Below are 23,739 nucleotides of genomic sequence, written 5' to 3' on the forward strand. Positions count from 1 at the left end.
TTGTTTTAGCTATATTCATCTTTAGTCCAAAATGCTTACTAACTCTGCATAAGAATTAAGAATTTCCTCTAATTATTTGGGATCGTGGCTTATGACCACAATGTCATCTGCAAATCATAAATGGTTTAGGTACTCTCCATTCACATTGACTCCTTTCTGTGACCAGTCTAATCTTCTGAAAGCTTCCTCAAGGGCAGCAGTAAACAACTTCAGAGATATTGCATCTCCTTGTCAAACTCCATTCTCAATTTTAAATTTGCTACTTTCTTGTCTAGTCTAATAAAGGAGGTAGCAGTCTCATACATTTTCTTTAAAATCATAATATATGGGGTATCTGTGCCTTGTCTTTCCAGTGCCTGAAACATTGCCTTATGATGTATGGAGTCAAATGCCTTTTCATAATCCACAAATGCCTGGCATAATGGTGTTTCATATTCATTTGCTTTCTCCATTAGCTGTGATATTATGTGAAGGTGATCCATAGTTGAGAATCCTGTCCTAAAGCCAGCTTGCTCTTTTGGTTGATTCTCATCAAGTATTCTTTCTAATCTGTTAATAATGACCCTTGTGAACAACTTGAAGATGTGGGATAACAAGCTAATTGTTCTATAATTTGCAATTTCTGATTTATCTCCTTTCTTATGCAGCAAATCTATGATTGCATTATTCCACTCCTTAGGTGTCACATCTTTTCTAATACATTTTGTGAAGTCTTGCCAGTTTGTCATGTCTCTTCCTCCCAATTTTAACAACTGTACAGTAACTTCATCTTTCCCCGGGGCTTTCTGATTCTTCATTTTCTTCAATGCATGTTTTACCTCATCAGGAAGGGTATCAGGTATGTTGTATGTGTTACTAATTTGCGATCCATCTTCCCCACTGCTGGCATCATTCCCTCGTTCCTTGTATAATTCTTTATAGTAGTCTTTTGCTATTTGAATTATGCCTTCTCTGCTATTTACAAGTACACCATCTCTGTTCTTCAGTTTCAGTATCATTTGTCTTTCTGCCTTAGTGCTCATGGCTGCTGATTTAAGTGCTTTGTTTTCCTTTAATGCTTGTTCTACTTTTCTTGTGTTAAATCTTATGTCCTCTCTGATTCTCTTTTTTTAATGGCTTTGTATAACACAGTATACTCAATTTTTCTCCTTGTCACTGTTTGTCTTGCTCTTCATTTGTCGTCTTTGGTTCATCATTACAAGTGTATTTGATTAATTTTTTCTTTGGATTTCTTTTTACCTATAGGTTTCTTGGGCTTCATGACTTTCAGAAAGTTGTAATATTCCTTGTCAATATCTTGGTCCTGATCAGTCTTCAGAAGCTCAAACTTGTTAAGTTCCAGTGCACACTGCTTTTTCTCCTCTTCTGTTATCTCAAAGACCTTTGTATTATTAACTGAAGTCCGTTTTTTCCTTTCCTTTCTTTTCTTACATCTTTATCAAGTGTGCATCTTACCATTCTGTGATCATTTCCAACATTTACTTTGTTCAGGACGGTAACATCATTCACGATATATATTCTGTTAGTGAGGATGAAGTTGATTTCATTAATTGTTAATCCATTCGGGCTCTTCCATGTCTGCTTTCTGGTCACCCCTTTTGAAAAAAGGGTTCATTACTGACATTCCTCGAGTTTCTGCGAATTCCACAAGTCTCACCTTTGTCACTTCTTTCTCCAATTCCAAAATTTCTTATTTTTCCCCTTTCTGCACTGTTTTGTCTCTTTCCAGCCTTAGCATTGAAGTCCCCCATAATGATAGTGTAGTGGATTTTCTGCTCATCTAGAAGACTCAGTTTTGGTGTACATTTCTTCAACCTCTTTATCATCATTGCTCGATGTTGGTGCATAAATCATTATAGCCTTTAATTTGTACCTTTTAGAAATCCTGAATAGTAGTCTTAACATCCTTTGTGATGTACTTTTGAATTATAAAATGTTGTTTTTTATCTTTATGGACCAGAAAGCCAACTCCTCCTTTGCTGCTTTCACTGTTTCCATTGGTATACAGAAGATTTCCACTTGATAAACTTATAAATGATTCATTTCCTCTTGTTTCAGCCAAATCGGTAATATTCCAATTCACATTTTTTCTAATTTTTCCAGCTCTAATATACCATCTTCACCGACTTGAAAAATAATAAGCAAAGTTCAATTTCCGTGCATGGCAACCTGGTCGTACTCAGAGATACTTAACACCCTCTGCTTCCACTCTGATCGTCGTGCTGCCATAAGAGGCAGAATGAAAGCTGCTGGGGACTGAGGGCCATTTGTTTTGTCGTGCTGTCATGTGCTGGAGGGTTAGGTCTTTTACTCTTCACACTGACCAGGCTTCTTGAAGAGAACTACTCTACATGTTCGTTGCCATCTAAGTGATGTAACAGGGCTTACCATCGAGAAAGTGTGCATGAGTGGGTTTTAGGGAGGCAGCCAATTGGACTTTTCCTAAATCTACTGAAATAGAAAGATATTGGATCCGTCAGTGTTTTATACTGAGTGTCTGATAACAAACAGAATGCCTGTTCCCCTCAATAGCATTTGATCTGTAACCATACTACAAAATAGGTGAGGTTGACAAATGCTGAGTTTGAGAAATTGGTGTGCAAAAGAGCAAAGCACAGGGACCAAGTGTTTCCCTTATTTGAATACAAAAAAGGAAACGAATCAGATCAGATTCATGCATAGTAGGTGTGTAAACGTCTCACTAACACAATTGATGTTGCTATTGAACTGAACAGATACTTTGCATTGATTTTTACAGATGAAATACCCTTCATAATGAGGGGAGACTGCAAATGAGGCTGAGAAATATGAAATGAGTGATATTAAAATTGCAGGTGATTGTTTATTAGAAAAACTTTGAAAGAGTACATTGATCATTAAGATTAATTATGAGGGCATTATTGTACTTGGGAGAGATTCTTCTGGTTTTAAAGTGTGCTAGTGAATCACTTATACTTAAAAGGTTGTTCAAAGAGTGAGGTAGTTCAAAGACCAACCTGCAATAGGTAATTGCAGGTTGGTCTTTCTGACTTTAATAATAGTAAAAATAATGGAGGCCGTGAGAAAGAGTGCAATAGTGGCATATTTAGTTAGAAATGGAATTCTGAAGTCAAAGTTGAAGGGTGCACAACAATGTTTTGTTATGAGAAAACCATGTTTACCTAACGTGGTTTGCCATTTTGATACAATTACTCATGAGCTGATTTAGGAAAGCATTATTTGGATTTTATTAAATCAGTTGAGTTTCTCATAGAGGTTACTGTATGTGGTCGGAAAAATATGTTTCAGATAAGATCTCACTGCTTATGGAATCATTTCTTTTGCTCAGACTACACATGTGAGGGTGAATAAATTCAAATTGATGGGGGCTGGTTGCAGGATTGATGCGTGGAAATTTGCCTCAGCCTGCAGGTAGTTGATTTTTGGAAAAAACTTGGCGTTGTCGAGTAGCTAGTTTGAATAAATTCAAGGAAAAAGTAGTCAAAGTATTAGAGATGGGCAGGTGACGTTGAAAGTTTTTGACTTTAAAAACGTTTTTACTGGCATTATTTGGAAAAAAGCATTACGTTACCTAGAAATTGTCACGAAACCTGATGCACATGCGCAGTGGTGGGATTCAAATAATTTAACAACCGGTTTGCTGCCCTAATGACTGTTCTAAGTATAAAAAAACTATATACCGAAAGGTAGTTTATTATTTCATGCAGTTAATACTTAAATAAGAACAATAAAAGGGGTCCACAAAACTAGATTATGTTATAAGAAAGAGTTTTTTTTTAAAATATTAATGAAAAAATATTAAGTAATACCTGACAAAGAACTAAAACTGTTATTTAAGGTATTTCCATATTGCTTCTTGATTGGCGTCTTCACTTTTATCTGAGCATCATCGGCTGAGTGATTTATCCTTAACCACTGTAGGAGTAGGATCCCATTCCTTTAGAGATAGGCCGATTAGACTAATAGTCATTGTGTTTGATATATTAGAAACAGTTAGGCGACTTCTCTTCTCTGAACATTATGTTCATCTTTGAAAAACCCTTTTCCGCTTCTGCTGAACTTACAGTAATTGTTCTGACAATATTTTTAGCTCTTTGAACACTTTCAGGAATTGCATAATTCTGGGAATTTTTTAAAACGTTTCCCACGAAATCTCGATAATCATTAAAATCAATTTGGTAATTAAAAATGTCATTAAATACGAGCAATTGTTCTTCAGCTGCTTTCCATGGAATTAGTACTTTTTCAATATTCCAGTAATCTGGCTCCAAAAAATTGAGAAATTACAAATTTTCTATTTTTGAAGGTTTCTGAAGTAATTAATTCATCAACTTTTTTTTCGTATGGACCCTTTTGCTTTCCAAGCATTTGAAATGCTTTAATAGATCTTATTACGAGTTTTTCAGCCTCTATTATGTCTATATTTCTTGCTTGCAGTGCATTTGAAAGAAGAGAAATTTCGTTTAAAATATCAATCATCAATGCCAAATCAGTTATAAAATATATATTTTCAAGACGGGCAGCTGTACCTAAGTACTTTTTATTTGAATAAAAATAGTGATGTAGCGCTGGATAAGTGCGCCACACAGCTAGGGTTGACCTTAAACCACAGGCAGCCCATCTTGGTCCCAAAACTCTACGAATCTTTATAATTTCAATTCCAAGTTGTTTGGATATTTGGAAAGTTCAATTTGGTTCTTATTGGATTGATGAAAAATAGTATATATCTTATCAATAAATATTTTAAAATGATTTACTTGCTTTGTTTCCTTTATCGAATCATCTAAAAAAAGATGGAGGCGATGATTTAAACAGTGCCATATTATTATGTTTGGAAACCCTTTTGCAATCCTAGTGCTCACTCCAGATTTTCCCCCAAGCATAACGATGGCACCATCGGAGAAAAATCCTAATAAATTTTTTTCTAGGTAGTTCTTAGTAAACCCAACATTATTTAAACTTTCCATAACTGAAGAACATATTGTCTCTGCATCTTGTTTTTCCAATTCAACTAGTTCAACAAAAATTGTTGGTGATGTAACTGAATCCAAGGCCAATTCTAATACAACAAATACTGATTTTGGTTTCTTATTGGAAAAAATCTGTCAAACTCTGTTGCCTTTTCATCCTTTTAAGGGCTACTACAAAAAAATTTAAAAATGTTTTATTTTAATATATTATAGAGCAGGAGTGGATATGTGCCAATATATTTTAATATTTTTACTTGTTCTGTCCACGTGTGGTCATATCATAAACTTTTATAAACAAAGCACTATGCTTATACTGTTGATTCTTACCACATGTATGCCATATCCAAAAATTTCATTACTTCATACAGCATGTCCCACCCACTCTTTCTTACTGTTGAATACACCATGAATTGTCAAACTAATAGAGCAAGCTTATCTGCAAAAAGATCTAAACCTCCCAAGGACTTCCTAATTCATTTCACAAATATACGTGGTCTGAATTCTGATCTCAACGATGTCCATTTCCACTTGCAGTCTTCCAAACCCCATGTGCTTTTTCTGACAGAATCTCAGTTATCGGTTGATTCAACTACTGCTCATCTCAGATGTCCAAATTATTTGCTGTATGGTTCCTTTCGCCTCAAAGGTGGTACTTGTGCATATGTCCGTTCTATAATATTCCCTGTCAGAGACTTGGCAATTCGGAATCTCCTCTCTTTGATCTTCTCAGGCTTAAAATCTCTCTACCTCATTGTGTCAAATTCATCTGTTGTCTCTACTGTCTCCCAACTCCACTAATCACTTGGAGCTCTTTGACTTCCTCTCTTTGCAACTTGAACTTCTCCAGTCCAACTTTCCTAACAGTGAGGTAATTTTCCTTGGTGATTTTAATGTTCACAACTCCAGCTGGCTTCCGTTTTCTAGTCACACCGACCCAGCAGGTCGAGATGCTGAGGCTTTTGTAATTACTAATGACCTAGCACAGATTGTTCATTTACCTACAAGAATACTGGACAATCCTAATCATACAGCCAATACGCTTGATCTTTTTCTCACAAACAACCCTTCTAAGTACATGGTCGAAGTGAGAGGTCCTTTGGGCACTTAAGATCACAACTTGGTGATTGTCTCTTCTCCAATGGAACCTTTATCTCATGGCTATTCCCAACCTCGTTGTGTGGCATTACAAGAATGCAAAATGGAATGACCTGCGAGGCTTTTCTTCTTTTCCTTGGTCGGATTACAGTTTCAAAACTTCTGATGTCAACTGTGGCTCAGATCATGTCAATGAAATTATTCTTGCAGGAATGGAATCCTTTATCCCACACTCCACTTTAAAATCTCGTCCTTTATCTAAACCTTGGTTTTTCAGTAAATGTGCTAAGGCTGTCCAAGAGAAGAATTTTGCATATCGTAATTGGCTTGTTTCTAATTCTTCAGTTTCATTTTCTGCCTACACCAAAGCTCGCAACAATTGTAAAGCAGTTATTAATCAGTCCAAACTAGAGTTTGAACAGGCTAAGAGTAGAAAACTTGCCTCCTCTACCCTAATGGTAACCGAGCATTCTGGTCTCTTGCCAAAGCTATTGGCCACAACTTTTGCCCATCTCTGCTCCCACCTCTCTCCAAACCAGATGGTTCTGTTGTCACTTCAGCCAAGGATAAAGCTGACCTGCTAGCATCCCATTTTTCTTCCAGCTCATGTATTAATGATCTTGGTAAAACACCTACCATTCCCAACATGCTCCATTCAATGCCTCCTGTGGTCTTCCATCAAAAGGATATCAGAAGGATTTTGATGAATCTTGATGCTAAAAAAGCTCCAAGTCCTGATGGTATTTCTCCACTTGTTCTCAAACCTGTGCTCCTAAACTTACTCCTATTCTTTGCCACCTTTTTTCACTTTCTTATTCCAAAGGTGTTTTGCCTTCTGCTTGGAAATTTGCTCATATCCAGCCAGTTCCTAAAAAAGGTGACAAATCCCTCCCATCCAATTATCATCCCATTGCAATTACTTCTACTCTTTCTAAAGTAATGGAGAAATCAATTAACCGCCAGCTCTTAAACTACCTAAAAACCTTCCGTCTGATCAACGATCACCAGTATGGATTCCGTCAGTGTCGATCCACTTGTGATATTCTGGCTTATGTTACCCATTTATGGACTAATTCAATGGAAAGGTTTGTTGAAACACATGTAGTTCCTCTTGACATCTCAAAGGCTTTTGATCGTGTTTGGCATAAAGGTCTTCTAAACAGGCTTCCATCTTATGGTTTGCCAACTGTTTTTAGTAATTGGTTATCCACTTTTCTCTCTGATCGTTCACTGAGGGTGATGGTAGATGGCTCTCTGTGTTCTAACTTCTCGCTAATGTCAGTGTCCCCCAAGGTTCAATTCTTTCCCCCACTCTTTTCCTCTTGTGTATCAATGACCTTCTTCCATTGACTGGAAATCCTATCCATAGTTCTGCTGATGATAGCACATTGCATTCAACTTTCCATTTTGAGAAACCTTGTCCTGCTCAGCTTCATCTTCTTGAAAATCTGCTACCATTTCCTTAAATGCCAATCTTCAGGTAATTCTCCAGTGGGGAAAAGACAACTTAGTTGATTTCAACCCTTCTAAAACTCAGTCTTGTCTTATATCTCGCAAAAAGGATTCTTCTGCTCCTATGCTTATATTTAGTGACACTCCGATTTCTAGGCAAAATGATATCTCTTTTGGGGGTTAATCTGACTTCTAATCTCTCTTGGCACAAGCACATTACAAATATTGCTTCCTCTGCATCTAAAAAACTTGGTTTTCTCTTTCGCTCTCGGCGTTACTTTTCTTCCAAACAGCTGCTCACTCTGTATAAATCTCAAATCCGCCCTGCCATGGAATATTGTACCCACAACTGGGGTGGTGCCCCCAAAACCTCCCTCAGGCTTCTTGATTCCATTGAGAAGAGAGCAGTTAGGTTAATTAATGATTCATCTCTAACAGAGTCTCTCCACTCGCTTTCTCATAGACGCACTGTTTCTGCTGCATGCCTCTTCTACAGATACTTCCACGGGCACTGTTCTTCTGAATTGGCTTCTATAATTCCCGCTCTCTTTCAAAGCAGTCCGAACATGTGCCGCCAACATCCATTTACTGTCCAACTTCAAACCCACAGAACCAACTTTTCATCTTCCTCATTTATTCATTCATCTGCTGTTTTCTGCAACAACCTTCCTTCATACGTATTTCCTGAAAGTTATAGTCTACAGAAGTTCAAGTCCAATGTCAACAAATATCTTCTTTCGTCTTCTCAACCTCCAACCCAAGCACGGTACTAAGTACTATAGGTTCTAATACCTCATGTTTGGGGTTCACATTAAAAAAAAAAAAAAAAAAAAAAAAGCTTATCAGAAATTTCCTATGTTGCCATTCATTTGAAGTAAGAGTTCACAACTAATCTTCTAATTTTACATAGGAAGAAGGGGTGCCACAAGGTTAAGTGCAAAGTATGACCCTTTTAAATATAGTAACGAATTTGATAACACACGGCCACAAACATTATCCATTTCCCTTTATGCTGATGACTTCACCATTCCCCTAATATGTGGATTTGGAGAGACAGTTGCAAGGTGCCATCAAAAGAATTTTTAAATGGTCCCAAAACAATGGTTTTCACCTCTTACTCAAAAAGACTGTCAGGATACGTTTCTGTAGGAAACAATCTACATCCACACGCTGAGGAGGTCTGTAGGGAAGTGGAGGCCAGAAGCTTATCAATCTCTGGTATGGAGCTAACTGATTTTGGAACAAACAAATTTTAGAATTTGTTGGAATTGAACATAAATAAGGCACCTAGTGAGGATTGGATCTATCCAGTTATTTGAGGAAGTAAGGAAACACTTAGACATAATTATGAAAACTTCCTTGAAATCAGGGGAGGTTCCCATGGACTGGAGATGTGCAATGTGTACCCATTTTAAATGGTGACACAGGTAATTATAGACTTGTTGGTCTAATTTCTGTTTCCGGGAAAATAATGGAGTCACTGGTTATGAAAGCGATGCATGATCATCTCAACAAGACTGCAGTTATAGTTCAGACACAGCATGAGTTTGTTAAGGTGAAGTCTTGTCTAACAAACCTGATTCGATACTATGATGTGGTCACAAAGAAACTGAATGCAAAGAATAATTTTGATATCATATACTTTGATTTTAGAAAGCTTTTGATACTGTGGCACATGGAAGACTACTGTACTAATTGGAGCAGTATGGCATTAAGGGCAAGTTGCTACAATGGATCAAAGGATGGTTGAGTGGGAGAGGACAGAGAGTGGTTATCAGTGGACACAGCTCTTCATGGACTAGTGTTATTAATGGAGTCCCCCAGGGTTTGGTTTTGGGCTCATTGTTGTTTTCTGTATTTATCAATGATATTGATGAAGGTATGTTAAGTTAATGTCTAAGTTTGCAGATGATATGAAGTTTGGCATGGTTGTTAATGATAGTATGCTACTGCAGCAGGATCTGGAAAAGTTGAGCAGATGGGCTTGAGAGGTGGCAACTGAAGTTTAGCATTGAGATATGTAAAGTAACTGGGGTTACTGCTACCCATATAAAGATATGTATATGGGTAGTAGTAACCCCAGAGTAACATATCAACTGGGTGGTACTGCACGCAGAAAAATGGAGAATGAAAAGAATCTGGGGGTAATTATGCAGTCAGATGTGAATTTTTTTAGCAGTGCTTAAAGGCTGCAAGAGTTACTCATGGTGGCTTGTCAGTGATATACAGGAATTTTGCTAGTAGGGATGAGGGGTGATTGACAGCTTGTATAAGGCAATGGTCAGGCCACAACTTGAATACTGTATACAGGTCTGGAGGCCTCATTTTTTGTAAGGTGTAGAGCTGCTGGAATGAATACAGAGAAGGGCAACGAGATTGGTGAGTGGAAGAAAGGGTTGGTGTTACCAAGAAAGGCTTAAGTTCTGCCAGTTGCAGCTTCTGGAGACTAGGCACCTTCAAGTTTATCTAATTGAGGTGTATAAGACCTTGAATGGATTGAGCAAGCTCAATGCTAATGGGTTTCTTCCTCTTGCTCAGAATACTCACCTGAGGGGACATTGAGGAAAGGCAGTTGCAGTATTTGCATTTAGTCAGTTGGTGTGTTGATAGTTGAAACAAACTTCCATCTGTTGTAGTGGAGGTCAGCAACTTAAATTAGTTCAAGGCAGAACTAAAACATTAGGAGTGAATGGGAATGGGTTTTTTTTTGGCTGATGCTATGTAAAGCTTGCTTTCTTGTATCATATACCTCTACTAATGCAAACAAGACTGGTGTGAGGAACAAAGGGGTCCTCTCACCAAGAAAGGCTTGTCTGTAAGTTGCAGCATGTGGAGACTAGGCACCTGTGAGGTGACCTGATTGAGGTGTATAAGGCTTTGAATGGTTTGAGCAGGTTCAATGCTGATAGGATTCTCCTGCTTGCTCAATTTACGAACCTGAGGGGACATAGATTGAAATTGAGGAAGGACAGGTGTATAATAGATGTGTGGAAGTTTGCATTTAGCCAGCTGGTAGTTGATTGCTTGAACAGACTTCCATCTGTTGTTGTGAAGTTGATAGCTTAAATAAATTTAAGGCAGAACTTGACAAACATTTGGAGTGACCGGATGGGTGAAATAAGGCGGTTTTTTTTTTTTCTTTTTTCTTTTTTTTTTTTTTTTTTTTTTTTTGCTGAAGCTGTATAAACTTGCTTTCTTGTGCATTATATGCCTCAACTAATGCTAATGCTATTAGAACACTCCAGATTACTCGTATTTAGAATCTAAACATTTTAAGAGTAAAAGCATTACATGGAATTACGCAGAGCTGATCATTACACACTCCTGCATTAATACAGTAATGACTAGACTATGGCTTTGCAGCCTCTGCTAAATCAATCACTTGATCCACAGTACTGTTTGTCTTGCACTATTGGCATGCCACACATCTCCAGTTCAGAGCTTATATGCTGAAGCAAATGAAACCTTTTTGCATCTATATAGACAAATGTTTTTGCTAAACTATATATCAAACCACCTTACTTGGAATGGACTTTTTTCTCCCAAATAGGAAAACCTTTATGAGTTTATCCATCCACAAACCAATCAACAGCAATACACCTTCGCTCACTGATTCACAACTTGAATTTGGAAGATTCCACTGTGCAACCTTTCTTTTTACGCCCCAATGACAATGCTATCTGAAAGAACGTGCTGCAAATTTTTCTGCATTGAGAACTTGGCATACACAAAACAGACCAATCTACATGGATGGATTAGCAAACTGTTTGGGTGCATTTTGAATGCAGTTATGCACTGAGACAGTGATATTGTTGACAATAATCAAAGTAAGCTACTGCAACAAGATCTCAAAATTAAGCAGATTGACTAAAAAATGGGTTGAAGTTTAACATTGACAAATTCAAGATACAGCATATGAGTAGCAGTGATCCCAGATTATCATGCCAGGTGTATCACCAGACTGAGGGTAGTGGAAAATAAAAATGACTAGGGTTAATTTTGCAGTCCGATGCAAATCTCTCTCTCTCTCTCTCTCTCTCTCTCTCTCTCTCTCTCTCTCTCTCTCTCTCTCTCTCTCTCTCTCTCTCTCAACAATGTTGCCAGGATGACTCATGGGGTTTTGTCAATGATATACAGAAACTTTTCTAGCAGGGTTAAGGAAATGATTATCCCATTGTACAATGCAATGGTTAGGCTGCATCTTGAATACTGCATACAGGTCTGGATGCTTTGTTTTAGGAAGGGCGTGCACGGATATATCAGAACAGGTGCAGAGAAGGATTGATGAAGGGACCAAAAGAATAGTCGTACTAACAAGGGTTTCACGTCTTCAAATTGCAATGTCTGGAGACTATTCACCTCTGAGGTAATAATCTAATTGGTGTGTTTAAGGCTGTGAATGAATTGAGCAAGCTTGATGATGGTACTCTTACAGGAAGTTTTATTTTATTCAGTGAGTTATAAATTACTGGAAATGGCAGCTATGCTTTATACCTGGGCGAACAGTAACCCCAAAATAACTTATGCACTTAGTGGAGTTGAACTAAAGCCAGTAGTGGATGAAAGGGACTTAAGTGGTAATGATATGGTCAGACATGAAGTTTTCTAAGCATTGCATACCTTTTGATTTATTTCATTTTTGTTTTGTTTTATTCTTGGACTTAGTTCATCATGGCCAGACTTGTCAGTATATCATTAAACATTGTGTCAGTCAAGTTACAAGTAACAGCTTCAATTAAGAAAAAGTAATTTAAGGGTATATTTGACATAAATGGTGTATTTAACTAAATATATGTTATAAGGTTCTATTTTCCACATGGAAGGTGAAGGCCAATGCTGATTATATAATTTAGAACAGGTGCATAATTTCTAAGTTATTAGCTTTTTTAGGATAAAATCATTAATATCAAATGTGAATTGATCATTTTTATTGAACTCAGATTATTTTAAATTCAATTATAAATTATGTTGTTTTTAATGACAAACTAACTTTTTTTTTTTTTTTTTTTTTTGTTGTTGTAGAGAGGGTGATCTTTATATTGCTTATCTTCCTTTAGCACATGTGTTAGAGCTGTCAATTGGTATGTATTTTTTTTTTAATTTAAAATTTAAAAATAGCCATGTATGCTATGCTGTATATTGCTTAAGCATAACTTTCTGGAACATTAATGAAATTAATACTTAGTAAATTATCACCACATTTATAGTAGCATTGAAAATTTTTACAGATATGATTAATAAAATGATTGTATTAGTAGAGTTATGCAATACAAGAAAGAAAGCTTATATAGCATCAGCAATACAAGAAAGAAAAAAAATTCCCATTTTACCCATCCATTAACTCCAAAAGTTCTGCCTTCAATTTATTTAAACTGTCAACTTCTACAACACGTGGAAGTTGGTTCCAGCAATCAACCACCCGTTGGCTAAAGGAAAATTTTTACACATCTATTCTGCAACTGTCTTCCTTCATTTGAATTTGTCCCCTCAGGCAACTAATCTGGGCAAGAGGAAGAATCTCATCAGCATTGAGCTTCCTCAAACCATTCAAGGCCTTATACACCTCAGTCAGATCACTTTGAAGGTGCCTAGTCTCCAGTGCAATTTGCAGAACTTAATTTTTTTTTTTTTTTGTAACAGCAAATGTTAGCATTAGCATTAGCATTAGTAGAGGCATTTGATGCAAGAAAGCAAGCTTATGCAGCATCAGCCAAAAAAAAAAAAAAAAAAAAAACCACTTCCACTTCACCCCTCTGTTCGTTCAAAATACCTGTCCAGCTGAGCCTTAAACTTATTTAGGCTATCAACCTCCACCACAAGGGATGGAAGTCTGTTCCACCAACCAACCACTCGCTGGCTAAAGGCAAATTTCCGCACGTCTATCCTACATCTGTCTTTCCTCAATTTGAATTTATGCCCTCTCAGGTGATTATTCTGAGCTAGAGGAAGAATCCCATCAGCATTGAGCATGCTTAAACCATTCAAGGCTTTATACACCTCTATCAGATCACCTCGCTGGTGCCTAGTCTCCAGACACTGTAATTTGCAAAACTTAAGCCTTTCTTCGTAAGAGCACCCCTTTGTTCCATTCACTAATCTTGTTGCCCTTCTCTGTACTCGTTCCAGCAGCTCTACATCCTTCTTGAAATGAGGCCTCCAGACCTGTATACAGTACTCTAGGTGTGGCCTGACCATCGCCTTATACAATGGAATAATCACCTCCTTATCCCTGCTGGAAAAAATTCCTGTATATCATTGACAATACTCCATGAGCTACTCTTGCAGCCCGTCTGCACTGCTCAGGGAACTTCATATCTGCCTGCACAACCACCCCCAAGTAGGCGCCTCCGTAGCCAGGTGGGCAGGAGCAGCAGTGCGTAGCACACGCTTCTTGATTAGACCGGGGTTCGAACCCGTGGACTACCAAATACGGAGGATGCGGAAAGGTCAGAGAATGACCACCGCATATCCCCGGAGCAATATGGCCTTAGTTGCTAATGCTCCTAAAAACCAGATAACAAACAAACAATACATTTAGGCGCCTCCATAGCCAGGTGGGAAGGAGCAGCAGTGCGTAGCACAGGCTTCTTGATTAGACCGGGGGTTCGAGCCCCTCACCACCAAATACGGAGGATGCGGAAAGGTCAGGGAATGACCACCGCATATCCCGGAGCAATATGGCCTTAGTTGCTAATGCTCCTAAAAACCAAATAACAAACAAACAACAAACCCCCAAGTCCCTTTCATTCTCTACCACTGTCAGTGTTGTACCATAGAGTTGATACGTTGCTCTGGGGTTGCTGTTTCCCATGTGTAGTACTTTACATTTGTCAATGTTAAACTTCATTTGCCACCTCTCAGCCCATCTGCTCAACCTTTCCAGATCCTGTTGCAGAAGCATAGTGTCAGTAGTGTCCTTGACAACCCTGCCAACCTTTGTATCGTCTGCAAACTTGGACATTAATCCCGATATACCATCATCAATATCATTTATAAATACAGAAAACAATAATGGACCCAACACTGAGCCCTGAGGGACTCCACTAATAACATCAGTCCACGATGAGCAGTGTCCATTGATTACCACTCTCTGTCTTCTCCCCCTCAACCACCCCTTTATCCATAGCAGCAATTTGCCTCCAATGTCACACTGCTCCAATTTGTGTAGCAGTCTTCCATGTGCAACAGTATCAAAAGCCTTTCTAAGATCCAAGTATATAATATCAAAGTTATTCCCTGCATCCAGTTCTTTTGTGACTGCATCATAGTATCCAATCAAGTTGGTCAGGCAAGACTTCCCCTTAACAAAACCATGCTGTGTCTGAGCTATAACTGAAGTCTTGTCTAAATGATCCTGCAGTGCGTCTTTAACCAGTGCCTCCATTAATTTTCCTGGAACAGAAGTCAAGCTCACAGGTCTATAATTACTTGTGTCAGCCTTTGATCCTCCTTTGTGAATTGGGGTTACATTTGCACATTTCCAGTCTATGGGTACCTCCCCTGAGTCCAAGGAAGCTCTCATAACTATGGCTAAGGGTTTGCTTACTTCCTTTGCCGCCTCCCTCAATATAACTGGATAGATCCCATCCACCCCGGGTGCCTTTCTTGTGTTTATCTTCAACAGTTTCTCCTCCACTTTACTCCCAGTTATTTCAAGATTCTGTAACTTACTGCTAGAGTTGAATACACCTCTGGCATTCCCCTCGCTGAATAACTCCTCATGTGTGAATGTCGATGCAAAATATTCATTTAGTTTGTTAGCCACCTGAGCAGGATCATCAACACTTGACCCATCAATATCAAGTGGACCAATCTGATTCATCCCTTTCCTTCTAGAGTTTACATAAGTAAAGAACTCTTTGCTGTTTTTCTTTGCATCCCTTGCCAAGGATTTCTCGTAATCTGCCTTTGCCTGCCTAACCTCCTTTGTAACTTGGTTGCATATCAACTTGTATCTATCATAGGCTTCTGTGTCATGTGTTAATTTGTAAGTATCCCATGCATTTTTCTTCTCTGCCATATGCCTCATTAGTTCATCTGACATCCATTTTGGCCTAAACCTTGAACAATATTTCTTAGTTGGTATGTAAAGCCTAGTAGCTTCCAAGATAAGTTCTTTGAATGCTTCCCATTTTGAATTTGCTGTTGGTAACATCATCAGTTGGTCCCACTGTATAGAATTTAAATACTGTCTCAGTCCATCGTAGTCGCCTTTACGGAAGCAATAACCCTTCCCTTTACCCCTAATGGTAGTTACCTCTTTGAGTAAATCCCACTTCAGCACACTGTGATCACTGCCACCTAGTGGTTCGTTTATCTGCAGATTCTTAATGCATGAAGAATCACTGCTGATAATCAAATCAAGAGTATTACTCCCTCTAGTTGCCTCCCGAACATGCTGATGTAGAAAACAATCATCCAATAAATCCACAAAAGCCCTGCTAGTGTGTGAGTATCCAGCCCCCAAATTCCAGTCAATATCTGGGAAATTAAAATCTCCCATTATAAGACACTCTGATTTACTGGCCCACTCTATTTCCCTGTACTATTTCCTTATTATACTCATCAGAGTCATTAGGCCTATAGCACACTCCTACTCTCAATTTTGATCTCCCAATGCTTATGTCACACCAAACTGACTCCACACTGCACTGTCCAGCGATGTCGACTGGCTTCACTTCCTTGGTTTTTATGTGTTTCTTAACTAATAGCATAACACCTCCCCCCTTCCTATCCTGTCTATCCTTTCTGTAGACGTTGTACTCCCCAAATTGCAGTTCCGCATCCCTTATATCTGTGTGACACCACGTCTCTGATATCCCAACAATATCTGCCTTCAATGTTTTGAGCAATACCATTCATCAAATTTATTTACTAAACTCCTAGCATTGGTGTACACGCAAGTATACCTGCACCTGTTTCTATTCTTAGCTACCCTAACACAACCCATGTGTTTACTTGTACCACAATGGCTCCCAGCAGTCTCTGAAATACCATGCATCTTGTTTTTCAGGCTTCTGCTCATTCTAATAGAAGCAGTGCAAGAATCTCTTTCACCTCTGCCAGTGGCTACTGTCAATCTATTGGTCTTTGTCTCCCCCCAAGCTAGCAGTTTTCCGACCCACCTAACACTGCCTCGATAGCATCAGCAAATATTCTTGCACCCTTTCTATTTAAGTGTATCCCATCCCTGTAGAAGCAATCTCTCCTGTTAACAAGTACAGTCCAGGCTGAAAAAAATTCTACCCTTTGAGCCTTGCACAATCTTTCCAGGGCCGAATTGATCGACAAGGCTCTCATCATATACTCCCTCCTATCGTGTCTGGGCAGAATTGCAGACACTTTCAAATTCAACCCTAATTCTCGGCTTTTGTTCAACAGTGACCTGTACTTGTTAAGTAATTCTGCCGGTCTCCTACTCTTAATATTATTAGTGCCACGTGTACAACTATATCACCTTTTGTGCCCTTAAAAGATGATATTCGCTCTACAACGTCATCAACCTTTGCCCCTGGCAGACATACCCTGGTCCTGTTCCACCTATCTTTTTTACAAAGCATGTTCCCCGTTTCCCTGACAATAGAGTCACCAACAACTACTAGTTCCTTCGGGACCAGCGCATTCTGCCTTGGGGGTTGTCTCTGTGTCACGCGATGCCCAAGTGCAAGCTCTGGCGTTGATGTGGGCAGCTGAGAGCTTGATGGGCCCCTCAATTTAGTTTCTTCGAGGGCATCCACCCTGTCCTTCAAGCTCTCATATAGGCCCAAAAGAACGCCGAGTTGTTGCCTGATATCGTTACACTCCTTGCATCGCGCACACACAAAGACATCCCCCTTGGCAGTATCAAGTCCCGTACCCGATTGCTCTGCAAACATCAAGCAAACAGTGCATTTTATAAGGCTGTGAGTCAGAGGACAACTGCCCCCCTCAGTTCTGCTCTGAGCCACAGCACTTCCATTAGCTTGAGCCTTTTGCTTTGCTGCTCTGGTCTGAGTCATGATTCTATTAATTTATTAATTAATTATGTTATGTTATAATTATATTACGTTTGTAATCTAAGTCGTTATATGTATTTATTTAAACGTACAATTTAACTGCTAACGAAGTTCAACTAACGCCATCTAGTACGGTATATAACCTACGGTATATCTAGTACGGTATCACAATGGCGGGAAAGTTACTAACGGTAACGGTAGTTACGAACACGTGGAAAGTCTTACCGATACTTTTACAAGGCCGAGTAAAGAATAAATACACCAAATTAATCAAAAAATCACAAAATAATGTTATACTACTAAATTTAAATCAAAAGTTTTAGAAAAACAATAATTTCAAATCAATAAATAAGAAAAATCCACTTAGCGGCTTGGAACACGACCGTCACTAGTAGCCTCGTCAGCAGACTCTTTTCATTCCATTCTTTTCATGTTTGTTCCATTCAACAATCTTGTAGTAGTAATGACATGTGATGCAAGAAAGCAAACGTACGAGCTTATGCAGCATCAGCCAAAATAAAAATAAAATTACAAAACAATCCCCTCTAAATATTTGTCCAGTTACCTCTTTAAATTTATTTAACCTATCAACTTCCACAATGACAGAAGTTTGTTCCAGCAATTAACCACCTGCTGGCTAATGGCAAATTTCCGCACATCTATTCTACTTCTGTCCTTCCTCAATTTAAATTTAGGCCCCCTTAGGTTCGTAATCTGAACAAGTGGAAGAATCCCATCAGAATTCAGCGTACTCAACCCATTCAAGGCCTTATACAACTCAATCAGATCACCTCACAGATCTCCATCTGCTGCAATTGGCTGAACTTAACCTCTCCTGGTAAGAGGATCCCTTCATTCCCCTCACCAATCTTGTTGCCATTCTCTGTACACACTCAAGCAAATCTACATCCTTCCTAAAATGAGGCCTCCAGGCCTGCATGCAGTACTCAAGGTGTGGTCTGACCATTGCCTTATACAGAGGGACAATCACCTCCTTTTCCCTGCTAACAAAATTCCTGTATATCATTCCTGTATAGACAGCCTGCCAGGGCAGGCTGTCTGCATTACTCAGAAAACTTCATATCTGACTGCACAATTACTCCAAGGTCTTTCATTTTCTACCTCCTTAAGTGTGGTACCACACAGTTGGTACGTTTCTCTGGGGTTAATTCTACCCATATGCAGTACTTTGCATTTTTCAATGTTAAACTTCAGTTGCCACTACTCAGCCCATCTGCCCAAATTTTCTAGATCCTGTTGCAGTAACACACTGCCATTACTGTCATTAACAACCTTGCCAACCTTTGTATGATTTGCAAACTTCAATACTAAGCCTGATATATCTTCATCAAGAAATCCTTGCTGTTTTTCTTAGCATCCTTTTCCAAAGATTTCTCGTAATCTACCTTTGCATGCCTAACCTCCTCTGTGACTTGGTTACAGACTAGCTTATATATATCATAGGATAATTTATATGCATCCCATGTCACCTGATAATTTATATGCATCCCATGCATTTTTATTCTCTGGCACAAGTCTCATTAGTTCATTTTGACAACCATTTAGGCCTAAACCTTGAACAATATTTCTTAAAAGGTATGAAATGTTTAGTAGCTTCCACTATTAATTCCTTGAATGCTTCCCACTTAGAATATGCTGTTTGTAACATCATCAGTTGATCCCACTGTATAGAATTAAAATACTGTCTCAGACCATCATAGTCACCTTTACGGAAGCCAAAACCTCTTCCTTTACCCCTGATGGTAATTATATCTTTAAGTAAATCCCACATCAGTACACTGATCTCTGCCACCTAATGGTTCCTTTATCTGCAAATACTTAATACACGAATGATCACTGCTGATAACCAGATCAAGAGTATTGATCTGGTTATCAGCAGTGATGATTACCCTCTCTAGTTGCCTCTCGAACATACTGCTGCAGAAAACAATCATCCAATAAATCCCCAAAAGTCTTACTATTGTGCAAGTGATCAACCCATAAGTTCTAGTCTATATCTGGGAAGTTAAAATCCCCCATTATAAGACATTCTGATTTACTAGCCCACTCTATTTCTCTGTACAATTGTTCACTGTACTTATTCGAGTCATTAGGCCAATAACACACTCCTACTCTTATTTTTGCTTTCCCAGTGCTTATGCCACACCAAACAGACTCAGCATTGCGCTGTCTATCTGTGTCAACTGGATGCACTTCCTTTGATTTTAGGTTTTCTTAATTAACAGCATAACCCCTCTTCACTTTCTATCCTTTCTATACACATTGTATTCCCCAAATTCCAATTCTGCATTCTTAATATCTGTTTGACACCATGTCTCTGATATCATAACAATATCCACCTTTGATGTTTTCACCAACACTTCAAATTTATTTACTATCCTTGTAGCATTGGTATAAATGTAAGTATATATGCACCTATTCTTATTCGTAATTATCCTAACAATCCCATTTATTTATTTGTTTCATGATGACTGCCATCAGTCCCTGAAACCCACAGCACCCATTGCTGCAGGCTGCTGCTCATTCTGATAGAAGTAATGCAAGAATCACCTTCACCTCTGCCTGCATCTAAATTTAAGCTTTTAGTCTGTGAATTTCTCCATGCTAGCAGTTTTCTGACCCACCTAATGCTTGCTGATGCCATTGAGGAAGCATTAATTTTCTGACCCACCTAATGCTTCGTCAATGGCATCAGCAAAAACTCTTGCACCCTTTCTATTTAAGTGTATCTCATCCCTGTAGAAGCAGTCTCTTCTGTTAACAAGCATATACCACGCTGAAAAAAAATTCTACCCCTGAGCCTTGCAGAATCCCTCCAGGCACGAATTGATTGCCAAGGCTCTCATCATATACTCCCTCCTATCGTGTCTGGGCAGAATTAGACACTCAAATTTACCCCTAACTCACAACTTTTTTTTCAACATTGAACTGTAATTATTAAGTTAATCTGCAGATGGCTTACTCTTAATATCATTGGTGCAAACATGCAAAACAATATCAGCCTTTGTGCCTTTATAAGATATCTGCTCTACAATATAGTGAACTTTTGACCCTGGCCAACATACCCTGGTCCAATTCATCTATCCTTTTTACACAATATATTACTCTTCTCCTTGACAATAGATTCACCAACAATAACTAACTCCCGTGGGACCAGCGCATTCTGCCTTGGAGATTGCCGCTGTGTTTCCTCATGCACAGTATTGAGCTCTGGCATTAAGTTGGGCAGCTGAGAACTTGACGGGCCAATCATTAATTTCTTCGAAGGCATCTACCCTACACTTCAAGCTCTCATAGTTGCCCATCAGAATGATGAGTAGATGGCTAATTTCTAGACACTCTCTGCACCTAGCACACACACAGACATCCTCCTTGACTAGATCATGTTCTCTTCCAGAGAGTTCTGCAAACATTTCATACGTTGCACATTCTTTTAGGCTGTGATGCATTGGAGAATCCCCCTCAGTTCTCCCCCGAGTCACAGCACTACTGCTGCTTTGTCCCCTTTGCTTTGCTGCTCTAGTCTGTGGATTATATTTATAATTAATAAGATCAATAAATTTAATTAATTGTCATTATGAAACTATCTAATAGAATCCTAAATGCAGTGATGCTTATTATGCTATATAATTTTATGTTAGAGCTACCTAGTTACCAGAATTAAAATTTTGAATTCCCTTAACACTCTCTATACGAAAACAGTGGGTGCAAGATTTGAATGAAACAATGGTTTTACGTATTTTAAGTAGTATGTACAAAAAAACTATCTAAAATAAAAATAACCAGCGCAACTAGAACTCTAAGACTGCTTCTAAAGTACATTATAAAATAACAATTAGGTAAATAAAATGGCAATGCTAGCAATTTGATAAACCGCTGGCATTCCCCTCTCTGAATAACTCCTCGTGTGAATTTAGATGCAAAATATTCATTCAGTTTGTCATTTACCTGAGCAGGTAAATGACAAACAGAATGAATGAATCAACAGTTGAACCATCGATTTCAGTGGACCAATCTGATTCATCTTCTTCCTACTACAGTTTACATAAGTAAAGAATAGAAGTTGTTTTCCTTTGCCAAAGATTTCTAGTAATCTGCCTTTGCCTGCCTAACCCCCTTTGTGACTTGATTACACATCAGCTTATATCTACAATAGGCTTCTGTGTCACTTGATGATTTATATGCATCACATGCATTTTTATTCTATGCCACGATTCTCATTAGTTCATCTAAAATCCATTTAAGCTAAACCTTAAATGTATTTCTTGATTGGGCAACAAAATGCCTAGTAATGGCCAAGATTACTTCCTTTAATGCTTCTCTTTTAGAATTTGCCATTGGTAACATCAGTTAATTCCATTGTATAGAATTTTTTAAAAACTGTCTCAGACCGTTGTAGTCATCTTTACAAAAGGAAAAACCCTTCCCTTTATCCCTGATGGTAGTTACATCTTTGAGTAAATCCCACATCAGCACACTGTGATCATTGCCACCTAGTAGTTCCTTTATCATCAGATTCTTAATGCATGAAGAATCACTACTGATTTTCAGATCAAGAGTATTACTCCTTCTGGTTGCCTCTCGAAAATGCTGCTATAGAAAACAATCATCCAATAAATCCAAAAGAGTCTTGATAGTGTGCTAGTGAGCAACCCAGAAGTTCCAGTTAATAATTTTAAAATTCCTCATTATAAGACAATCTGATTTATTGCCCCACACTATTTCTCAAGATTTCATTATACTAATCAGTCTCTCTAGGCCTGTGACACACTCCTACTCTTAATTTCACTTTCCCAGTGCTGCTTATGTCACACCAAACTGACTCAACTTTGCACTGTCCATCCATGTGAACTGGATGCACTTCCGTAGATTTTGTGTTTCTTCACTAACAGCATATCCCTTCCTGTACACATTGTACTCCCTAAATTCCAATTCTGCATTCATTCACTGTCTCGTTGGCATCAGCAAATATTCTTGCACCCCCTTATATTTAAGTGTATCCCATCCCTGTAAAAGCAGTCTCTCCTGTTAATCATTTTATTTGATCTTATGCATAGTCCTTTTAAGTTGTTTGTAAAGTATGCTATTAATGTCATATAAATAAGGTTCCTCATTATCTCGAAAATACCTAATTACTTAGGAATTTTCAACTGCTGTAAAAGGATGGTGTATGCATGTTGTAGGAAACAGATGTTTAATTCCAAACAGTTTCTCTTAACACAAAAAAATAAATTAAATAAATTAATTAAAAAATCAAATTAGCCTCTAAATCATAAAATTTTTATACACAGTACACTGATTACTGCTTTTGATATTATCTACAAAACTTAAATCTCAAGTAACTGTCACTCCTAATCGTTTAAAATATAGCTGCTTCTAGATTAAAATGAGTGAAAGGATACATGATATCCTTTCACTCTTTTAGTTGTTGTGGCACAATTTTCAAGACTAAAATTTTGCGGTACACTACAATCACTATTGTACTCATATATATGATATATATTTATAATATATATGATATATATTATAAATATATATCATATATAAATATGTGGTTTGTAAAATAAAGTGTCTGTGAAAATCAAAAGTACACACGGTGCCTGAAATAAGAGAAGTTTAGGGGATAGTCGAAAGTGGAAGCGAAGTAGTGGTTAAACAGGTGAAAGAATTTGAAAAACTTAGTACAAAAATGAACAGGGATTGAGAAAGCAAGCAATATACAAAAATATACACAAAAATTTGTACAAAAAATAAAACTAAAAAATAATAATAATAAATAACAATAACAAAGAAATAACTAAATAACACTGTATTTAGTGTTATTTACTTACTTATCAAGAGGTTGAATCAGGGGATGGCAAATATGCAAAATCTGAATATAGTAAATGAAAATATGATACCTAGCCAGGAAATTCATCAGGGCACTACTCCTGACCATGTATCAGGCACTACGATTTCAAACTTGTCTGTAGTATTAGAAAAGGGGGGGAAGCAAATATGCGGCCTTTATTGTAATACTAGTAGACAAGGTAGTCCCTACGCAGTGTAAAAATTAAGTTAACAATGTACTTCAAAATAAATACAAATGTGCATAAAGGGTGAAAAGTAATTAAATTCACATGGCCGAAAATTAAAATTCAATTAAAAAGCAGTGAAGTTTGATTGAAAAAGTGTGGACAATCAAATGGTATAGCGAATGGTAAAAT

At 38.0% G+C, this 23,739-nt stretch overlaps 1 protein-coding gene across 3 annotated transcripts in view; it reads left to right on the forward strand.

Moving 5' to 3' along the window:
• The window catches only part of LOC150091123 (long-chain-fatty-acid--CoA ligase 4-like), a 387,488-nt gene that overhangs the window by 186,195 nt on the left and 177,554 nt on the right, over nt 1-23,739 (forward strand). For all 3 annotated transcript variants that reach the window (XM_090374375.1, XM_090374358.1, XM_090374366.1), the window contains one exon: nt 12,540-12,598. In XM_090374375.1, coding sequence (XP_090230501.1) covers nt 12,540-12,598 — 59 coding nt within the window. The remainder of the gene's footprint in view (nt 1-12,539; nt 12,599-23,739) is intronic.

Source organism: Mastigoproctus giganteus, chromosome 1 (genome assembly GCF_048544385.1).
Source record: "Mastigoproctus giganteus isolate SK-2022 chromosome 1, ASM4854438v1, whole genome shotgun sequence".
Taxonomy (NCBI): Eukaryota; Metazoa; Arthropoda; class Arachnida; order Uropygi; family Thelyphonidae; genus Mastigoproctus; species Mastigoproctus giganteus.